General features: G+C 42.5%; 2 protein-coding genes across 4 annotated transcripts in view; both read left to right on the forward strand.

Annotated features, from left to right (window-relative positions):
* Positions 1-4,281, forward strand: part of hivep1 (HIVEP zinc finger 1) — a 40,582-nt gene extending 36,301 nt beyond the window's left edge. For all 3 annotated transcript variants that reach the window (XM_055055048.1, XM_055055050.1, XM_055055049.1), the window contains exons 8-9: positions 811-1,271; positions 3,044-4,281. In XM_055055048.1, the coding sequence (XP_054911023.1) occupies positions 811-1,271; positions 3,044-3,820 (1,238 nt within the window). In that variant the 3' untranslated portion in view covers positions 3,821-4,281. The remainder of the gene's footprint in view (positions 1-810; positions 1,272-3,043) is intronic.
* Positions 4,282-7,533: 3,252 nt separating this feature from the next.
* edn1 (endothelin 1) lies at positions 7,534-10,881 on the forward strand. Its single transcript, XM_055054921.1, has 5 exons — positions 7,534-7,632; positions 7,753-7,903; positions 8,601-8,735; positions 8,829-8,903; positions 9,755-10,881. Exons 1-5 carry the CDS (start codon positions 7,584-7,586, stop codon positions 9,894-9,896), a joined length of 552 nt encoding a protein of 183 aa, XP_054910896.1. The 5' UTR covers positions 7,534-7,583; the 3' UTR covers positions 9,897-10,881.
* Positions 10,882-17,541: the final 6,660 nt, after the last annotated feature.

Consider the following 17,541-nt stretch of genomic DNA (forward strand, 5'->3'; position numbering starts at 1 on the left):
CTGAGGGGCTTCCTCCTTCCAATCCTAATCCCAATCCAAACCTTATATCCTTCCTTACAGTTAATTTACTGTTTCATTTAGGCTGAGTTGGTGTGAAACCACAAGTGCAGCAGTCATAAAGCCAGATAAGATGCTGAGTCACTTGTTGCTATGACTCCGCTGGAACCCCAGCAGCATCGCTTGTGCAAAGTCTCAACCTTTTCTTCAGTCAGATTTCCATAGCTTATGAAGTTCGATTGGAACCAAAATTGCAACATTTGTTACATTTTGTGTTAAATGATCCAAATCCTTTCAGCAACCTGTTCCCCTCCTGGCCTGTGGGGGCGCTGCACCAAGAATCGCTAAAGGAAACAACAAAAACCTCTGAAGATGCTGAAGCACTTCCTTCTTCACCAAATGAAACAAGATGGAGGTGCCAGATGTTAGGGATTGGAGGATTTTTCTTTAGTCTTTGGCTAAAGACCAGGAGCCATTTCTGCTGCTAGCGCTAGGCTAGCATGTTAGCTTTGGTTGTATTTACCCAGAATTCCCTGCGTTGTACTCCACTTGATGTTCATGTCCAAATCGAACCAGAGTTCACCATAGGTCAGAGGTCGGTTAGCGTTCACACCTCACAAACTGAGGTGTGGACTGAACAGGGCTGGTGTGATAAAACCTTGAGGTGCTACGCTCCATCAGTGGCCCGGTCCGTTCCTCCGGTCCAGGACTGGAATATTATCATTTTTACCATAAAATAATCAGAATCTGTTTGCATCATTTGACAGGAAACATTCAGTGTTGATGTCGGCTCATGAGGTTTTTCTGCTTCAGGTGACCGAAGTCATTTGAGCAGCACCGACCGCCAGGACTCGGACGGCGACGACTCGGACGGGCCTGACGATGAGGAGAACGACGATGAGGAAGAGGAGGACAGCCAGGCGGAGTCGGGCCTGTCCACCAACCCCTCGGTGGCCGCCAGCCCGCAGCATGCCTCCTCCAAGGAGGCCGACGTCCCGCCCAGCGCGCTGCTCGCACAGATGTCCATCAGCGCCGTGTCTCTCCCGTCAAAGCCCCTCGAACCCTCAGACTGCGTCCCAGTGACCGGCCCCGCCCCCCTCGTCTCCTCCCCAGCCCCCGTCACCACCACCACCTCCGACTGCTGCCTCTCCGACTCGGACTCAGTGCACATGATGAGCCCCGTGTCTCCCTGCAGGCAGATGTCCATCGACTACCCGGACTTCGACGGACCCGTTAGTCCACCGGCGCTGAGCCGCGGCTCCAGACCGGTCCAGGTGAGACGCTCATGCTCCCGCCTCTCAGGCGGCACCGGGTATCAAACCCTCCACCTCAGCGCTCCGTATGGAGAAGCATTAGTGCCAATATTAATACTATGGCAGTGCAAGAGGCTATGTCTATATCCCGGTATCACATCTTTGAAAAGTCTTACATTCATGTTAAAAAGCAAGTTGGCTTCTAATAAATCACAGGTTTTAAAGCTTTTCTTTAATCTTGTAAATTTGACGTATTTTCTACCAGAATTTCTCTGTCAACCAAAAGTTTGAGTCTTCAAATGTTCTGTGACCCATGGTGATTGAGGCTACGGCTAAGTCACTGCTAACACACACTAGCTAGCTAGCTAGTATTACTTCAACTATAAGGAGAAAGTGAAATTTATTACCAGATGGCTGGATGAAGTTCGTACATTTCTGTGGAGATATACGTCTTAAATTTTATTTTCCCTGGGTAACAAGCGCGGCTTCACTAGCGATAGCCCTGGACATGCTAACAATTAGGATGCCTACACTGGTCACTCACTGGTTATCCTTCTTTCTCTGCTGATCATTAGCACAGATATGTTAGCATTAGACTTGCATAGGCTAATACATCTATCTGCTAGGAATGCTAATTAGCCTAACCAAGGCTAATGCTGGTAAGTGCAGGGAATGCATGTATAGGCCTGTCACAATAACAGATTTTGATGGGCAATTAATTGTCTCAAAAAATTATTACGATAAACGATAAAATTGTCTGAAGACCTTTTTTCATTGATTCAATGTAAAATACATAATAATACATGCGATTTCCTGCCAAAGATAGATACACTTTACTTTCAAAAGACACTTAACACTGGAACTGATACACAAAATAAATAAAACCAAAAACAAAAATAAAATAGATTCTTAGTCTCCATTAACAATAAATGTACTTGAATAAAAACTAAACATGAAGCCAAAGTGGAAATAAATACTGCATTCAACCAAAAGAGTGCAGATTATGAAGTCTGTATAGTTTATTGCCCTTCAGTAATCATTAGATTTAAATAGAGAAGAATCCGACTGTCTGATGCAATAGTTCAAACTACAGGATTTTTTACCCCAAACGACAATCTTAGAACATCATTCGTTCTGAGATTGTGTGTTACGGTAGATCGTTGTTCCGATCTAAATCAAGGATTTGCCCAGACTGGGAGAGTGACGCAACCTGTTGAATGTGACCGGTAGCCAATCAGAAAGTGCGGATTCCCCTCCTGCTTTCTGAGGGGAAACACGGAGAGAATCCCGAACAGCTGACACGGTGCAACCCGAAGTCCAGCAGACATCGGAAATTCAACAATTTGTGCAAAAGAAAATATAAATAACTCGGGGAGGAGTTGGAGCGAAATTTCTACCAGAAACCCGGCAACTTTTCAGCTGTTCTTCGTTAACGTGACATAAATAGGTTATAATGGTTTTCATTCAGTCAGACTGACAATAGCCACATGCATTGCTGGTAGATTGTAGTAAGGAATTGATTAATTCCTGGTTTCAATATTAGTGAACTGGACTTATTATTTTGTGTCCATTGTTGGACACAACACGGTTTCGATCGAACCGTTATAGCTAGGCTTTCTGTCGGCTAATGTGTCTCTCAGGTTTTGATAAAGGGTCGACGACAGGCCTATGCATGTAGCCTCCTGCTCCAGGGAAGTAGCCGCCCCTGGAGGACCGTTGCTATTAATTTTGGCGTTTCATTGATCTGAATGAATCCTGACCCCACAGCTGACCTCGGTTCTGATTCTCCACAGGATACTGGACCTCCAGCAGTGAACAGTGAGTCCAGCACTCCGGTGGACCGCAGCACCCAAACGTCCTACACGCCTCAGCTGCAGCTCCCCCTGCAGGCGGCGCCGCAGGCCGCAGAGACTCACCTGTTCAGCCACCTGCCGCTGCACTCGCAGCAGCCGGTCCGGTCGCCCTACAGCATGGTGCCGGTCGGGGGTATCCAGTTGGTTCCGGCTGGTGTGACAGCCTTCGTCCCGCTGCAGACGGGGCAGGTCCAGTTGACCATCCCGGCGGTGGGGGTCATCCACCGGGCCGCCAGCCCGCTGCCGGCGCCGAGCTCCCCGGGCCAGGCGGAGGGCGGGCCGGCGGCGCTGGGCGGCATGGTGCCGTGCTTCCCGCTGGGCCCGGTGACGGGCCTGGAGACGCTCAACCTGATGGGACTGGCAAACGCGCCCGGCCTGACGCTCAACGCTGCGCTGGGCCTGCAGGTCCTGACGCCCGGCCCGGCTCCGCAGGGCGCCGCCCAGAACCCGGTGCCGGGCCTGCAGATCGTCAACATCGCGCTGCCGGCCATCATCCCGTCACTGTCCGCCCTCAGCCCGCTGCCGCCCGGCGCCGACGCCCAGCCGCCAGCGACACCGGAGCCGCCAGTGGAGAAGGAGGAGGGACGGATCCCCGCCCAGCAGAACCCAGCAGCCGGCGCCGACAGACCGGAACCGCCGGCCGGCCCAACCAAGCTGGCAGACGAATACAACGAGGCGTCCAGCGACGACGAAGACCGACTCGTCATCGCCACCTGAGGCCGCCGCCGCCTCTTCTTCTTCTCCTGTTTTTGTACTCGTCACTTTTAAGGACTGAAACACTCGAGCCGCGGCTCGCCTTCCAAAGCACAGATGCTGATGTTGTTACGTGCAATCATCGTCCGACGACCAACCGTTTGTTTTGTACATGCTGTAAAGACGATCGTGCCTTTTTGGAGTTCATTGTAAATAATCCGCTGGTTGTTTGTGTTTATTTCAGATTTATTTTGGAAAATTTGACCGTAAACGTCGACAGACTTCTTAATGTTTGAGTGAATCTCTATGGATTATGGGGCAAAAATGTTTGTGTACAGATGTTGTGTTCAGCTATTTATTAAAACTCCATCTAGTGCACATTTTGATCCATAAGTCTATATAGGTATGTGCATTATGGTAGCTTTACATTGCTGTATGAATATTCTTAACTGTATCAGTAAATATTTGTTTATGAAGTTTTTTGACATCTTGCTGCATCTTTTAGAAGAAACTGAACGAAACAATCATATTTAACTATTAACTACCCCTTATAAATGTGCTGAACCACATTTTTTGATTTAGTTTCATCAGCCACACAGAGGCCTGATCTATGGAAAGCAGTTTCATTCAAAATCAAATAAATATTCTTTCAAACATATTTAAATAAATGGTTACCTTATTTTTTAAGTTATTAATCTCATAATGGTGTTTTTATTTTCTGACTTTTAAATAGTAAAGCAACTTATTTTGTAGGCTTTAGTGAAATGGAGATAAAAACTAAAAGTATATGAAAGATTCACAAATTAAAACACCATTATGAAATTAAATAAAAAATAAGGTGAAATAAGGGAAATATTTGAACATTTTACATTGTTAAAATATTGATAAATATTCAATAAAATACTGAATATTTATCAGTAACAGTGTTTTATTTTAAATAAAACTGCTTTCCATACACGTCTGGATTCCAGCATCAACCTGAACAGAACCAGTCTGACGACATGAAGTAGGCTGCCTCAGTAGGTTGTTTTTGGAGATGCCTAGTCAAAGTATGGACTTCAATCTAATGGATGTGCTGCAGAACAAGAGGTTGTTCCTGCTGGAAAGCCCCCCAAAGAGTCTGATTTAGTTGTACAGGTCAAAGTTCATCCAGAAACAGAAACGACTTCATTGGTGTCAACCTCTGACCTCTAGGGGGGTGATTACTTTTTCACATCACACTCATTGCGTTTGGATCAGTTACTGAGTTAAATTGGTATTTAAAAACAGATTCCTGTTTTTCTTTGGCTAATTTTGATCTAAAAATTTAAATGTGTCTGAAAATCTGAACCAGGAGAAACCTGTGAGGGTGTAAATACTTTTTCCAGCACTACATTTTGTTAAAATTATTCTGAATGATGACTGGTCCATCAGCATCGAGACAATTAGTGAAAAAACATTTTTACTCAACTTAAAGTATCTAAAAAGTAACTAAAGAGAAAAAAGGTATTTGGTAAAAGTAGAGAGTAACTTATCAACTGTTTAATATTTTAAAATTACATCAGCAGACGGATCAAAATATAAGGAAAATATATGAAATTCTTGGTTTTTTAGAAGGAAAATAATTATATAAATTACATAAAATCTGACAAAAAAAAAAAAAATTCCATATAAACTTATTGAACTTTCACGGAATTTGGTGAATTTTTGGTGAAAAAAGTTTGAAAATTATTCAACAAAATTAAAACGCAAAACGTAGTAAAAATACTCCTGAAGTAATTTTCTCCATAAAAGTGGGAATAAATAAAATGCAACAGCAGCTCCTGTTTATGAGCGGACAGTCAGGTAGGTACAGCTATGGCAGGCCATGTTATCATATAATCACTTTTGTCTGATTTCCTGTTATAACATTGCAGACAACTAAAAATGAGTTTTGACTCGACAATCACATTCTGACTCTTCTGAACGGTAATTAAAGACATCATTAATCACTTATTGATAAATAAAAATTCCTTTCAAGATGGCGTCACCAGATTCACTATGTGACAAATCACACATCCGTAAAAACGATTCCAGTTAACTTGACATTTTCGAAATCTGAGTTTCTAAAAATCTAAACATTCACATTTTCCTGATGTGTGGTGTTTAGGTTCTGCAGCTGACCTTTGACCTCTCTGCATCGCTTCAAGTACAACAGCTCGGGTTGTTTACAGCTGATTGCCTCGTTCTGCTGTGACTCATCCATCCAGATCCAAACCCAACAGCGACCCCGACAGGAGGACATGTGTAACTGCAGGTGACAATCTGAAGAAAACTGCAGCAGAACCAGAAATTAGCAACAATTTATCACTTTAATCTCACATTAAACTCTTCAGGACAGTTTAAAAGCTAAAAAATAACATGAAATAAAACAAGTTTTCATAGCTGTGTTTGTATTTCTCCATCGTTTTGTAAACGTTATAGTTTAAATGCTGTTATTGATTATTAGTATTTCTGCAAACATTGAGGATGAGGAGTTAATTTTCTGAGATGAGACTCTCTTGAGTGAGTTCCTCCCAGCACAGGCAGGGGGCGCACTCCTTAAAAACACCTTTATACACAGAAACAACTTCATCCAGTGACAAATTGAAACTCTTCTGAATCTAATTTAAAACCTTTTAAATGTTTATTTTTCCAAATTATTTTTTGGAAAAATAAATTTATTTTTTAAATTTAAAGTTAAATATTAAACTTTCAGGAAATAGACAAATATTTCTGTCAGCCCTGGTTGTTGCATTTTCTTTCTAAGCCTTTTGAAGGTTGAGAAAGGACCGACTCTTTAGCTGAGAGCGCCCCCTGCTGGACAGACAGAATAAAACTGACTCTTAAATGGAGAGAAACCAGCAGCGCTGGAAAAGTTGCAACTGTACAGAGGATCCATGTCTGATGTTCTGCTGGTTTGTTTGCAGAATAATTTTCTCCAGTGTGACGATCACAGATAAATGGATGAAACCAAACTGGTTTCAGTGGTTTTACCCCAGTAAGGATGACACTGGTCAGCTTGCTGCTGTTTGTACTAAACCAATGATCTGCACTGCAAAAACACAAAATATTATGAAATATTTTAGTCTAGTTTCTAATCCAAATATCTTATTCCACCTAAAATAAGATAAAACTGATTTATAAGTAACTTTTCAGCAAGATATAGTTGTTATAAGTGAATAATTCCTTCATATTGAAGAAACAGTGGCAGGCTTTGTGTTTTTGCAGTGTGATCCAGATGCATGTAAAAGCTGCAGGATTGCAGCTTCAGAGGACAGAAACTCTGCATGTTTATACATATTTTATTTTTAGCATTAATTTGTACCTTTTGCACCAGAGGAGTTCTGGTCTGTGAACCTGTTTACTGGGAATGGCAAGAACATTGGGACTTATGGTTTACATAGTTAAGAACAGTCGTTTATTTCTAGTTTTTATTTTTTTATACTTTTTTGTTCTCCATCTTTTCTAAGTGATGTTTAAAAGTGAAATTGGTTTACTTTTAGCTTTTCATTCCATCTCCTGAACATAAATCCACAGGTTTTTGGCTGAATGGCCCAGAATGAAGCCTGCAGGTTCATAAAGTCTGTGACAGTGCGCCGCCTGCCGGGTGGAAGCTGCAGCGCAGTGGAAACCCCAAAGAGACAAACAAACTTCAGAGGGAGGAGGAAGAGGAGGAAGAGGAGGAAGCGCTGCTTATAAAGCCGCAGCGCTGCACATGTGGAGCCACAGAACCAGGATTCACGCTCCGCTCAGGTTCCTCTGCGGATTATTCCTCATTTCACAAAAGATGGATTTTAAACTCTGGATCTCCGCGCTGTGCGTGACGCTCTGCGCAGGTAACTGGCTCCCACTGAGCATGCTCAGTACACCGAGCGGGTCCGGACGGCTGAAACGGTTCCGACACGCAGAAAGCAATCAAAACAGAACCTCACGCCGTTTCTCTGCTTTCCTTCCAGCTCTGTGTGCGCCAGCCGCAGAGACGCGCTCCGCCGCACCTGCCAGTGCGCAGCGCCATGTGCGCAACAAGCGCTGCTCCTGCGCAACGTTCCTCGACAAGGAGTGCGTCTACTTCTGCCACCTAGACATCATCTGGGTCAACACACCTGAGTGAGTGCAGCTGGAGGTTCGGACCGGACCAACCTGACGCTGTTAGCGCCAAACTCTGCTGCGGCACTTTGAGCTGAAAGCTCCAGATAAATTTTTTTTTTGAACCGAACTTCGGTCGGAACATCTCAGCTCCTCAGTGAAACAATAATTAACAAAGTGGATCAAGAGATGCACGCAGAAAAAAAAAGTTAATTTCTATTTTAAAAGCTGCATGAAATACTTTAAAAACCCTAATCATTGTTATTTAGTCAGACTCTTTATGTGACCGAACCGCAGTCAGTAAAGAAACTATTTCTCTGTAATTTTCCTCTTATTTCGTTTTTTTCTTTTTCATGCCTTTAATCTTATTTTTCATCTTATTTCCTTTATAATTTCGCTCTTCGAGAAATATGAAAATGATCATTAAATTACTGAAATCTGAAGTATTTTCAGTAACTGAATTTTAACTTATTACGATTTTATAAAGTTCAAAACAAAAATAAGTGATTTTGGTATAAAATTATTATTATTATTTCATATTTTATATAAACTTGAACAGATGATAAAAATTTACTTTAAATCTCAATAATGGCAATAAAATGTTCTGCGCATGCGCAGGAATGTTGGTGATAAGAAGCAGATTTATTCCTCCATGTCTGTTCATTTCATTTTTATTTCATTGTGTCTCATTTTAATCTGAAATCTTCTCTCCTTCCAGGCGCGTGGTCTCCTACGGACTCGGGAACGCGCCCCGGGCCAAGCGCGACCTGTCGGTCTCCACGGCAAACGCGCGCGCGCCCAGATGTCGGTGTCTGAGTGGAAATGACAGCAGCTGCGTGAAATTCTGCCTCAGGTATGTAAAAAAAAAAATCATCACTCAGGCACCTGCGTAACCGTGGGAACTGGTTTGTGCGCGTGACGCTGACTGGAATGTGATTTCGTGCAGATCAGAGTTGGCGACGGGCGCGCGCATGCGCTCTCCAGGTCACGCGCGGACAGAAGACACGGGCGAACCCGACAGGTGAGTCAAACAGAGCACAGGTTGATCGGGAACATCCGGGAACAGGTGACGTTCCCGCAGAACTTCCAGGTTCTTCCCGGATGTTCCCTGGGGAACCTTGATGTTCCGTCATGTCGTCAGTTCCGGTTCGGTCAGGGAATCTGGATCCAACCAGAACTGTACCCGTCTTCTGGACCGGTTCTGGTCTCAATCACGTGACTCTAATGACGACATGAAGAGGAATCAACAGCTGCAGCTTCAGTGACTTAAATCCCTAAAAAACACGCTGGTTCCGATGCTGACGTCACTCCATGACAAATATACACAAAACTAAGAATCTGGAAAATTCAGAAGAAAACCCTCCATAGGAAAGAAAATCATAAAAATAATTAATTCTGGGTAAATTTGCAAAAATTCCAGAATCAACAAAGAAAAAAAATATTTTTGTACCATGAATCATTTATATTTTCTTGATCTTGTGTTTCCTTTTTGTGATGGACATTTTTCAAAATGGCCACCATGGTTTTAATGGAGAATTTAGCGCTGAAATCGGTTGTAGCTAATAGCCACAGCTAACCTAAAAGTTAATTTGGTTAACTGCTAATTTGTTAACCATTTAACTCCACCAACGCTCAACGACTAGACACAAAAAAATGAGTGGAAGAAAGAAAAATCATGGAACCTGAATTTTCCAGTGAAAGGATTTTTACAGTAGTACATCAGAACAGAGAGAATGAAAAACTGAGTCTTCCTGAACTCCTTCCTGTTTGGTTTTGTGGGCGGAGCTTAGACTTTGTGCACTCAGTTTCTATAAATATAATTTTCAGTAAAGTTTCTGGTCCTGGTTTCTGATGACTGTTGTTCCTCTGCAGGCCTGAGGGTGTCAGCGCCGCTAGCCGGGTCCAGCCCGCCGTGTTCGGAGCGGTCCGGCGGATTCGCCTGCTGCTGGAGAAATGGCCGGCGCGGCGGCGTCACCGGGCCAGAGCAAGGCAAGGCCACAGCGCCGCATCCTAAACGGACGCATCCCCTCAGAGTTCAGACTGAAACACACGGCAGCAGGGCCGTAACGGGAGCTGAGCGGCGCCGGGGGCCGGGGGCCGGGGGCCGACACCACCTGGACCCGATTCCCACAGAGCAAACAGAGACTCACACCTTCAGGGATCCCAGCCGCAGTCTCACGGGAAACATGGAGAAACCTCAATATTTCCTGGTCAAAGACACAAATCGTCAATTTTTATGACTCAAAAGAGACAAAATAATAATAATATTTGGAATAATTTCATCAAATGTTTGAGGAAGCCAAGAAGTGAGAGCCGCACCAAACGTAGGAGAAATCGAGATTCAGAGAAGAAAATCTGATTTTCATCCTGAAAGCTTTTTTTCATCTACTTGTTATTTTTACAGTGTGAATCATGTTGAAAGTTTAAATAGTTTGTATTTTTTTAAAACAAAAGCTGTTTATTTAATTTCTTTTTCATTTTGTCTGAAATGTATTTAAAGTCTAAAAAATGTAAAGTAACTGAAGTGTTTAAATCTAAAATCTGCTGGAAACTGTTCCACATTTCCCCGATCCGCTCCATGTTTTCCCGATCCGCTCCATGTTTTCCCGATCCGCTCCCTGTTTTCCTGATCCGCTCCATGTTTTCCCGATCCGCTCCTCGTTTTTCCGATCCACTCCCCGTTTTTCCGATCCACTCCATGTTTTCCGTTTTGAGGCCATTTTTACCTGGAAAACGACTCGGACTTTGAAAGAAGCATTTCAAAAGAAACGCAGGAAGAGGAGCTGAGGTGATGATGATGATGAAGGTGCTCCGGGTTTCCTCGGACTCGACTGAAACCAGAACCGCTGGACTTTTTTCTCTTCACTCCTGTAATTTATGTTTTCCTCTGTTTATTTATTAATTCCTGTGGAGGCCATATTGGTCCGTCTCATGTTTGTCGGGTTCATTTCTGTGAAATGGTGCCGAATTCTGGCCAATAAATTTATTTATCACCAACAGACTGTCTCCATGGGTACTGTTGCATGTTTTTCCATCTGGCTGTGGATCCGAACAGGAAATCTGAGCAGAACTTCACTAAATTATCATCAGAAACCAAAAACACATCCAGAAGGACTCAAGTTCTGAAAAGCTCAAAGTTTTTATGAAAACACGTCAAAAAATTCCTTCAATCACAAAAACAATCCTTAAAAAATCCATACATAAGATTTCAGATGATGAGAAGATGAGCATAAAACAAAAACTTCAAAAACATCTAAAAATATCCAAACAGCAGCAGCAGGCCGACCAGTTGATATTGAGGAACAGAAAACAGCTGCAACACGGTATAACTGGGAGTTAAAATCCAAGATAAAAGAGAGAAAATACTAAACAAATATCACCACACGTCTTCACTGAGCCAGACTGACGGAAACTAACATTACCCTCCATATTTAACCTGGACAGAACCAAGACAAGCCGGTTCTGTGCCTCCGGTTCCGTCCCAAAGTTACACCTGGAGCCGTTCTAGAAACCTGAAGGTTTCAGAACAAAGACATTAGTTCTGGAAAAAAAAGAACTTTTTCTTCATCAAAAGTAACCAGTAGATTCTATGAATGAAACTGGGCTCCACTGGTTTGTTCCAAAAAGGATTCAGGAAAGTTTCATAATAAAACTCCTGAGTCCCGGATACAAACAGGATATTCTGGAAAAGTAACCTGCAGGTTTCAGAGCCGCATCATCAAGGAATCTGGACTGTGGATTTGAGAAAAGTAACTTATGATTCCCTAAAAGTGACCAAATGACCATAAAGTGAGCTGAACGTTATGTGAAGGTACGCTGAATGTTTTATAAAGGAAATTAAGTCTGGAAAAAATATACAAGAAATTCTGTAAAGTATCTTGAAAGTGAACAGAAAGTAGCAGCTTGCTCCATGGCTTTTATTCTCTTTAAATTTGTAACCTGTTTATTAGCTTTTTATGTTTCTGATGGAAGAAGCTTGTTGATGTGTCAGTATATGGACTGTATGCTGAGGAACTGCAGATGAAAGCTGACATATGATGTGACATGCATTGTCTCCTTTGAACTACACAACATATAATTTTTGAAGAAAAACCGGGAAGTTTCAGGAATGTCCTGTTTACGATCCAGAAACGCAACCTAGAATTTCCAAAAGTAACTCATTTAAGCAACATGTAAGTTTCAGAAATGCAACCTTAACATTAAAGTATGTGGCCAGAAAACGGGGAAAAGTAATTTGCAGTTTTAAAAAAGTAAACCGTAAATTACTGTAACGTAAGCTGTACAATCTGGGGATGTATCCTGAATATTATAAGAAGGAAACCTGTGACTTTGAAGAATGTTAGCTATAAAAAAGAGGAATTTATTCTCCTTCACTGCTGTTGATGACGCTTCTTGTTATGCAACTAATAATCTGTTAATGTTCATAAAGCTGCAACTGACGCTGCGAGTCCAGACGTGTTTATTTCAGGATTTATTTCACCTCCAGATCAGAGATGAAGCAGCAAAACCAAAAGTGAGAGTTGAGGTTTGTGGAGAAGAAGAGCAGGGTGTCGAGCGACGAGTCGGCCGCCGCTCTTTAATCTCAGAACCAAATCGGAGTAAACAGATTGTCGTGATCCCGGAGCGGAGTCTGTCAGCGGGCAGGATTTAAACACACATCCAGCTCCGTGTTTGTTTCCACCCTGTAATGATGCTCAGAAAAACTCAGCAGTCATTTTCTCAGATCCAGGTCAGCAGCTGACTGCCTCACCGCTTCACCACAAACCGAATGATGAATGACGAATGATGCTTCTCCAGAACTACGGCCTAAACAAATCACGTTCACTTCATTCTTAAAATCATTCTTCGATTCAGGACTAGACGTTTCGATTCAGGAACAGAGTGTCTTCAGTCGGAGGCTTCTTCAAATTAACACAGACTGCTACAGGAGAGCAGTCCTATTAATTAAATGAGTTACAACAATATTTCGCTGCAATAAAGTACTTTTGGATTTGGATTCAGAGGTAAAATCAGCTGACCAAACATGCTGGACCTCAGCTTGGGTTGCTAGGTAGTGAGCAGTGCCTGCTGATTTGTGACGTTACATCTGATAGGATTTTGAAACATTTTCCTGTCACCAAAAACTTTAATTTAGGAAATTAATGTATGAACTTGTTTTTAATCGCTTGGGTTGCTTTTAGAAGCAGATGAGACTCGAATGGAAGTACGAAAAGGTGCAAAATGTGAATTTTTATCACAGGTCCCATTAAGTCAGTCATTTTATCCGTCAGGTGCTGCAGCAGCTCCTGACAAGTCCGGACGCGGCGCAGATTAACGCGCCGGGTCGTTCTGGCTCTGGGACGTGATGTTTGAAGGAGCAGTGAGAATCTGTCCCTCCCGGTTAATGACTGTCATACAAGCTGTTTTTGGGCTCGGTTCAAACGCCGACACGCCTGCGTCTTGCAGCCGTCACTCATCGGGGATCTGCTGCGACTGGCAGCGGAAAACTATCCACCGCTGAGAGCTTCTAATCTGTCCGGCCCATTTAGCAAACAAATCTGCGGAGGATTGTGCGCCGCGGGCGTTATCGTGACAAACGCTGCAGCCTGCAGAGCCTAAACATAATACTGAGGTCATGTTTCCCCTGGCAGAGCCGCTGTTTGTTTGCGGAGCAGCTTGAAGACATGTCTGCCGCAGGAGACGCTGCCTTCACAGACAGAAATGCGCCGACGCATGCAGCAACACAACACAGCAAAGTTACTCAAACACTTCAATATTTACTTTTCCACCACAGTTTAAGAGTTTAAGCTTCATTTGAAAGCAAATGAAAGTTTGCACTACGCAGAGATTTTCTATGCATCATAACTCAGGTGTAAAAACCACCTCAGATTAACAACAACGCTACGAAACCAAAGCTCAGAAAACTGGAGCTTCCTCAGTTTACCAGCAAATAAAGTAACAGCCACTGCTGAGCAAGAGCTGGACACTTTGGTGAGAGCAGCCAATCCCAAGGTGGAGACACATGAGCAATGATCCAGTTATTAACAAAGATTATCAGGTCATTTCAAAGTCAGACATTTGGCCCCAAGTCAGAGAAAACAAGGAGATTTTAGATCTTTGAAACCATCTGATGATCTCCTGTTTGTTTGGCATTCAGTGTCCCGCTGCATCAGGAAAAGCAGATTCAATGTTCTGAGTCCTGAAACTGTAAAGACATCAGCTGAATTACCCAGAAAGTACAGCACTGTGTCAGTTAGATGTTTTTACACAAATATTGATAACTTGAATAAGAAAAAAATCTTTGCTCAAAAAGTTTTGTATTTTTATTTAATGCATCTTTAAAAATAAACTTGATTCCACCAGAAAATCTATTTATTTACCATTAAATGAGCCACATTTGCACAGAAAAAATACTTTAGGTGAGTAATTGTCATCAGCGCAGAGACTGCTGGGTTTTGCATGAGAATACAGAATGCTTAAGTTCTGTTTGGTTTTTGCATCTGCTCTGTTTTCAGGTTCTGCTGGAGGTTTCTTCATGTTAACAGGGAGTTTTTCCTCTCCACTGTCGCCACATGCATGCTCAGTGTGAGGGATTGTCCAGGAGGACTGAATGCTGCAAGTCAACAACTCAGGTTACATTAGACAGAAGTTTTTTCATCTAATTTCAACAATAAGCTGAACTTAAGGCTCTGATTGGTAACTAGGTAAAATCAGGATTTAATTAAACAGAAATTACATTTTTGTCCATGAAACTAAATGAAATTCATTTTATTTAACAAATGTCAGAGAAAACAAAAATATACCATAACAATACTAAAACATAAAAACAAAACTTCCATATTCATTTTGAAAAGAAGACAGAGTTCAATAAATCCCATCAACAACAGTCTCTTCTGAATGTCCTACATCATTTACACATGTAACTTTTACTCATGTCACCATTTCTTCTCTTCCCAGATGATATTATACATTTATTATTATGGGGTGGAAATTATGTTTGTGGTTTATTGGTTCTATATAAATAAACGGAAATAAACGGAAACTGATGATGTAATTCTAACTTGTTCTGAACCAATAATGAATAAATTGATTTCTGCCGGTTTATGACCAGCTGCAGCTTCAGTTCAGCTCCACACCATCACAAACGTTTCTGGATGATAAATTGTTGCAGAAGTTATTGTGATAAAAGTTTTTAGACCATTTTCCAGTAACATCAGGATAATGTCATTATGATCCAGTAAGTCTCCCAGTTCCACAAACCTTAGATTCAACACTGGAAAACATTTTAATATCCAAAATAAATGAAAAACAACAGAAACAACCAATAAAATGAATAAACAAAACAAGAAAGAAACTTAAGAGTTTCAATCCGGTCAGAAACGATAAATCATGTAGATCAAAATGATTGGTTTTATAGATCATCTGATTGGTTGATGTATTGATGAACTGGCCCTGATCCAGTCTGCTTCCCTCTGTGCTGCAGATCGTCCCAGACAGGAGGCAGAACCAGCGCCAACATAATGGCTCGTAACCCGCTGAGGAATCTCCTCGGCTCGGGAACAATAGGAGGCTGTGAGAGGAACGTCTGGGCGGGACCGCCGGCCCGGCTCTGACGTCCAACCGGCCCGGCTCTCCCTCCGCACGCCCTGTTCCCAGCCAGCACTCCCAGGTGTGCCCAAGCATCTCACGAACGCTGGCCTCGGCCCGGCGGGGGGATTAATCGGGACTCGGAGTCCGGCCCGCCAGAGGTCCGACTGGCGATCTGTCACCACGAAAACCAAGAAGCCTCTCAGGAAAATGCCAGAGATATTCAGAAAATGCTGCAGTCTGACAGGTGAGGAATGTTCAGAATGTGAGAAATTATCTCCGCAGCTCCAGAAAGGAAAATTAACTCCATGCAGAGACGATGAAAGCAAAACGCCTGCAGAAACACAGACCGATCCAAACGCTTCAGAACCGCTTCAGAACCGCTAAATATGACCAGGAAATCGTGTCCAGGTTCTACTGCTGGAAAAAAAACAAAAAAGGGTTCAACTCAATAATATATAAAATACAGCAATATTTTATTCTATATTTCATTAGTATTTATTCAAGATGCCAAAGTAAAAAAGGTAAATATTGCTGTAAATGGACCTTGAAAAAAATGAGAAGTAGAAATTTGATTTGATTTAATGCATCTTCACAATAAATCCAATACAATAAGTCAATAAAACATTTATACTGAAAACATAACACAACCACACACAGCAAAAACAAAATCTTAAGTATTCATGTCAAGTTTCTACTGCAAATATCCCAGGATGCTTCAAATGAGACAAATAAACTTAAAAGTAACTTTTAGCAAGAATTAGAAAATAATCAAAACAAGCTCCTGCTTCTATAAGTTAGTTTTATCTAATTTCAAGTGAGATAAATATTCGCACTGGAAGTGAGACCAAAAATCCTTGATAAGATTGAGAGTTTTTGCAGCGCTGATGTCGTCCCACAGCAGTGTGTGACCACTGAGGCTCCGGGTTGTTTCCCAGAGGTTCTGTTTGAGGTGAAAGCTGTTCAGCGCTGGATCGGATCGGCTCTGCCTCCAGAGGACAAGCCGGAGTGACTCCTACTTTCCACCGATTCTGTTTGAGGCGTGTTCTGCTCGTCAAGCAAAACCAGGTCGCTTTTTGTTCCACGAGGATTTGTTGAACGGCGGATTAAACGGATTTCTGCAGTTTCAGTGTTCCAGTGAACCGGTCGGTACCAAACAGACGTCCTCCTTCTCTTCCTCACCCTGAAGTGTCAGTGCTTGTCTTCCTGGCTTCCATCAGGAGACGAAACTCTCCACGTCCTGCTCATCGCTCGGCCAGTTTCAGGCTGGAGTTACCCGACTATTGTTTGGAAACGGGAAACTGATGACGTCCCGTCATAGGTTGGTCATTTATAAGATTATTTTAGGTATGAAATAAAGTTCATGGTCTGTGCACACAGAAATATTCACAAACTTAAATTAAAGCTTTTCTCCCATATCAGAGTCAGCCAATAGCTGCGACTGTGAAACTTTGTAGATTTTCCACTAATGTGAAAAATAATCAACACTTTTTCACAATTGCGATGTTTCCATTAAGAAACGCAAAAAAGATCAGCTCACATCATCCTCCAACCATTTCCTTTTGTCATCTTTGTCGTTTCTGCCAGTAGTAACATCTGGTTGTTGATTATGTGACTCAAGTGATATAGAAAGTCTTTACAACGCAATTTTACAAAAAAAAAAGACTTATTTTGATATGACCAAAAAGACCAACACTTCATCAACACTTCATCGTAGCATCAATGTTTTTTCAAAACGTCAAGGTTTCCATGAAGCTAATTTATGTTGAGAAGTCAAAAAAGTCATCCAGTTATCGGAGACGCAGCTGCTGTTCATGTGGAGCAGGATTTACCTGCAGCATCGAAATTACCTGCAGCATCGGCTGAGCAGCAAAACTAAACACAACCCGAGGTGGAAAAAAAATCTGGACGAGTCAGGAATCTCAGCTGCTAACCATCATCAGATCAGACGATCTAATAGGATCTAAAAGGATCTAAAAGGATCTGCCGAACCCCGACCAGCACCGAACTCTTAACACTGCTGCAGAGAGGGTTTGCGACAGGCCCGGTTCTGATCCGGACAGAGTCCAGGGAAATGGCTGCAGGCCGTGGCG

The sequence above is a fragment of the Poeciliopsis prolifica genome, unplaced genomic scaffold (assembly GCF_027474105.1).
Source record: "Poeciliopsis prolifica strain line A6 unplaced genomic scaffold, Auburn_PproV2 SCAFFOLD041, whole genome shotgun sequence".
NCBI lineage: Eukaryota > Metazoa > Chordata > Actinopteri > Cyprinodontiformes > Poeciliidae > Poeciliopsis > Poeciliopsis prolifica.